Source organism: Echinococcus granulosus (genome assembly GCF_000524195.1).
Source record: "Echinococcus granulosus chromosome Unknown EG_S00452, whole genome shotgun sequence".
Lineage (NCBI taxonomy): Eukaryota > Metazoa > Platyhelminthes > Cestoda > Cyclophyllidea > Taeniidae > Echinococcus > Echinococcus granulosus.
The window spans coordinates 2,635-3,838 of record NW_020170831.1 but is presented as its reverse complement, the minus strand read 5'-3'; the positions used below and the strand labels follow the sequence as shown (position 1 = coordinate 3,838).

At 46.4% G+C, this 1,204-nt stretch overlaps 1 protein-coding gene across 1 annotated transcript in view; it reads left to right on the top strand. All coding sequences in view use genetic code 11, as the record gives it.

Moving 5' to 3' along the window:
* EGR_11176 (hypothetical protein) overlaps positions 1-717 on the top strand; it is a gene marked incomplete at both ends in the record, with an annotated part of 938 nt that extends 221 nt beyond the window's left edge. The window contains one exon of the mRNA XM_024500423.1: positions 612-717. Coding sequence (XP_024345163.1) covers positions 612-717 — 106 coding nt within the window. The remainder of the gene's footprint in view (positions 1-611) is intronic.
* Positions 718-1,204: the final 487 nt, after the last annotated feature.

Sequence of the window (1,204 nt, the reverse complement as noted above, 5' to 3'; positions counted from 1 at the left end):
AAGAACTTTGTTTGCCTTCAGTTTTTTTAACTGCTAATAATCCGTTTTCTCATCATATTTGTGAAAGCTGACAATTTATAAATGATAAGTGGAGAGGTCCTGATAGCTAACGTGCCCAATGTTTGAAGTCAAACAATGCCCTTGGCTCTGAGAAAAATTTGGAGACTTACTTATATTTTGTCGAAATTTCTTCAGCATTCTTATTAGACACAATTATTGCCGAGTTGTTTGGATTAAACTGACTGTATTGACATCAGATCTACCTTCTGGGTGAGTTTTGCGACTGCCACGGCTTTGTGCGTACCCATGGCTGGCATTCGAGAATGCACCTTCTAGACGCACTCATTGAGATCATTTCGAATACCCAAATGAAGCTGCTACATGAGACTTTCTTTCGTACTTCATAAAGATTGTGAGCATTTGCGGAGTCTTGATCCAATATACTCCCCTTGTTTCAGGAGTTAGTGTATGGTTGCTGAATCCCTGACTCTACTGCTGCCCTCACAGCCCGCCACCCTTCAGCTCTCATCACCTTGGCCTACTATGTCTGAACGCGATGATGATCGTCCTTTCCTTCTCTCCTTCCTTCTTTCTTCCTCTTTCCTTCGCAGTGGTCCAGACCACGGTAGCAGTGGTAGTCGAGACTATGGCTACGCTTGCCGAACGACGCGCCATGATCGTCGTCGCAGTGACAACGGTGAGACAGCTTTGCCATAACGAGGGAACTGCAACTCTCGCCACATCAGTGCCAATGTGATGACACGTGGGTGCAGTTGAAGAACAGCTAATAGGATACCTTGCGACGTCGGCAAAGTTACTTTATGGCCCGCTACCTACGGGATGTGCTGACCATGTTTTGCATTTTTACTACTTGCGCCTCACAGGCGACAAGTTCTGGCAGCAATTTGTCTCTATGCAGTACTCCCACTCCTAATTGTTGTCGAAGTGTAAATGTGCGCGCCAAATAATCGGTGGAGGTGGAAATGAGCAGTAGGTCTCTCCTCTCATCCCCATGGCTACAAACACCCCTTATTTGTGCTTAATTTGGTGGCGGGAGCAGCTGCTGCCTGGAGCCCTATGCAAAGAGGTGACTTCAAGAATGGTGCCAGTGTTTCTTCAAGCGGCAATAATTTAGTAAGTAAGCTCCGCAGTAGAGGCCTAACAACCGGCAGACAGGAGTTAGCACGAGCGTTAAACGCAGATT